The 3238-nt window shown below is 42.4% G+C and overlaps 1 protein-coding gene across 1 annotated transcript in view; it reads right to left on the bottom strand.

Annotated features, from left to right (window-relative positions):
* Positions 1-416: 416 nt before the first annotated feature.
* mgat4b (alpha-1,3-mannosyl-glycoprotein 4-beta-N-acetylglucosaminyltransferase B) overlaps positions 417-3238 on the bottom strand; it is a 67271-nt gene continuing 64449 nt past the window's right edge. The window contains exons 14-15 of the mRNA XM_084469220.1: positions 2421-2533; positions 417-2141 (exon numbers count right to left, since the gene is read on the bottom strand). Of these exons, the coding sequence (XP_084325346.1) occupies positions 2118-2141; positions 2421-2533 (137 nt within the window). The 3' untranslated portion in view covers positions 417-2117. The remainder of the gene's footprint in view (positions 2142-2420; positions 2534-3238) is intronic.

Genomic DNA, 3238 nt, shown 5'->3' with positions numbered 1-3238 from the left:
ATCATTATATTATTTAATTGTTTTGGGATACCTGAAAGGGATATGTGAGATATGTGAATGGATTTATGTCCTAATCAATTGGGACAATTCCAAATTATTTGTATGCCTGTCTGAAACAGGCCACGCAAAGTCCTTCAAATTTATATAATTTAGCATTGATATTTTACTTGCACAAAACCATGAAAATATAAGAAAAAGAAAAGATCAACCATATCATTTTAAATGTCTGGCTTTATTACAATTCACAGATTGGATAGAAGTTAACATAATCAATTATAGTTTATCTAAAGGATACAAAATACAACACAGGAAGATAATAGCAAGGCATTCCAGTGCATCTCCCAAGAAACAAGGTGGCTGGATGGTTCCTGATACCAGCATTTTGTGGAGTTGTGGACGGAGATGTTCCACTGTTACATGGCATCTCTGAGAGATGCAGTCCTACCATGTACATGTCCATCTACTTCATACTAGTAGACCTACTTCTGCTCTGTAGTAAAAGGAACGTCCAAATGGATAGCACAAGCGGGACAAGACGGTTGTGTCAAACGTTTCAAACCATCAGGAACTCAAGGTTGGAAAATGTGTGTTTCAATGCCGGTCTGCTCAGTATAAACCAACTGGTTCAGAGATATGATCTCATTTAAAAAAGCCGACCCATACTGTTAGAATATAGGGCGTCTGTTTCTTCAGACTTGTGTGTGGGTCAGGCTTAGACCCTTCAGTAATACACCTCGATGTGTGAAATACGGATACAAATAAATGAAATCTTGAATCGCCCTGCAAACCCCATCTGTTTCAGATGAGATTTGAGTAGAGTAGAGCACATTAGAGATGAGTAGAGCACAGGAGAGGGGGCGAAGTCAGCAATAGAGTAGAGACCATTCGAGTAGAGGAAGGGACAGTAGAGGAGAGAGCAGTAGAGACATAAAGAGGAGAGAGGAGAGGTGAGGAGGGAGTAGAAAACAGGACGTGGGATGGAGCGTACCGTTTGGCCCTACAGTCAGTATATCCTACATCAGCTGACGCAGTAAGATGTGTGATTCAATCATTTCAGGCCGATTTTTTCCATTTGCTACTCGTTGACAAGAAACAGATGGAGGAAGAGACACTAACCGGAGGCTTTCTATTCCTTTATCAATTCTGTTTGTCTTCCCCCATCTGTCTCCTTCACTCTACAGCACGCTGCACATCTGGTACCGACCCAAACCGGGCCTCCTTATGTCACATTAAGGCAAATCACTACAGCCTACCCACTGGTGGCAAACATGGTTGAGAGGAAATCCAACCAAAGATTTCTAACAAGGCTTCACAAACATCTGTCAAGGCTTCACAAACATCTGTCTACTGCAGTACGTTATTGATTATTTTTATATTTAAAATTCGGACATTTGTGCACTTTCTCAGCTAAATGAGTCTCTCCATACCACCCCAGCTCATTGTCCTTATATATACATATTGACACACTCTGAGAGATTGTTCAGGTGACTGTGTACATTTATATGCATATTTCCACAAACATGGTTATTACTGGAATATACTGGTGGAATAATGTAGAGTAGGATGATCCAGACAGGTCTTTTTTCCCACCCAAGGAAAAGGGCGAGTAAGGACAGTGAAGATGCAAAAACATCTTTGATTTCCAAGCAGTGACTTCAATGTTAAAGCATCATCAAAAATGGCAGGGCTATCTCGTCCCAGGCCGTTTGACAATTAAACCAGTGTTTTCAACGCACACCTTATGTACACATAAATACAGATTTGTACTAAATACAGAGTCTTAAGAATCATCTTTGTGTGTACTGTGTCTTGCGCTTCCCAGGCGCGTAACGAGAAGAGCCCCCTCTCAATAATAATAACGTTTCGTCCTTAATCTCCTTCCTCTGCCAGGATTTTCATAGATCGAGGCAGAGCCGAAAACCGGCCAGCAGGGGGTGCCATTGCACCACCGGCGAGGGCACTCGGTCAGCGGAGTCCTGGGAGGGTCCAGGCTCCTCTCAAGGCTTCCGTTCTACTCTGCTGCTGAACGGTCAGTGGCTGTTTGAGGTATTGCTAAGGGAGAGAGGAAGGATGGCTGGGGATGGGGGAGATCGGCTGGGGCTGGCGACGGTAGGAGTTCACTCTGCTTTTCTGATGAAGATCTGAAAAAAATAACATAAACACATTATTATTGTTTATTATATGATTATTATATGATGATTATTATATGATTATTATTGTCATTATAGAAGCAATATTGATTCAATATCATAATTGATGTCTTACAGTGATGTGTTGATCATTGAGACATCACAACAATGCATTGTTCATTATAGGAGACTCTCTCTTATCTTCACCAGCTGCCTCCATATACCTTATGGCGCTTTGACTAGAATCACATCTAGTCCAACATGATGCTTCACCCTTTCACAGTGTCTCACCTCACTGAGAATGACCCACACTGGGGAGTCCGTCAGCACCGTCAGGCGAAATGCCTCCAAGGGCCCAAAACTGGGGTCTACCTCCCCTTCGGCGATCCCGTTCTGGAACATTCCTGAGAACACAGGATAAACCAGTGTTAACAAGTTGGTCCACATGCGGTGGAAGTTTGGCAGTTTGGAGTGCAAGATACAGTGAAGGAAAATCACACAGAATATCAGTATTTGTGTGTTCTACATGACACTCTAGTTTTTGAAGAAAAAAGAACAAACAAACATGCACATAAAATGTACAATATGACCACCAGCAGTCATTTGATGATGAAGATGGGATAAAAAATTTGACCAATCACATCGCCTCTGTAACTCACTATGTAGTGGATGGAAGTGTTTCAAACCCCCACCAAATGAGCCATGTTCAAGTCCCTATGGCCCTAGCGACTAATTACGCAACATAGGATGGTCTGGAGCAAGACATGAATATTCATCAGTTCCTAGTTCTGTGTGTCTCCTTATTGCTTGAGTCGAATCCATCGTCATTAATCAAGCTCAGTTCAGAGTCTTTCTAAATGAGCCTGAAGATGGAGTTAGCTGAACGTTAGCTCTGTAGGTGCTCAACCGTTTGAGGCCCAACAACGAAAAGAACAATCAAACATAAACAACGCATAACATTGTTATAGCAGTTTGGCCCTAATATGATCTCTGTTGGAGATGGTTTATTTTTTGATGTAAGTATGTGGGCTTCACATACCACAGGAAATATGATGTCCCCCCCCCCCCCCCCACCTTCGCCCATCTATCTCCTCTCCTCTGTGAGGTGA

This window comes from Micromesistius poutassou (genome assembly GCF_964030765.1).
Source record: "Micromesistius poutassou genome assembly, chromosome: 6".
In the NCBI taxonomy this organism is placed as follows: Eukaryota; Metazoa; Chordata; class Actinopteri; order Gadiformes; family Gadidae; genus Micromesistius; species Micromesistius poutassou.
The sequence above is the reverse complement of the archived record's forward strand: the minus strand, read 5'-3'. Positions and strand labels throughout refer to the sequence as shown.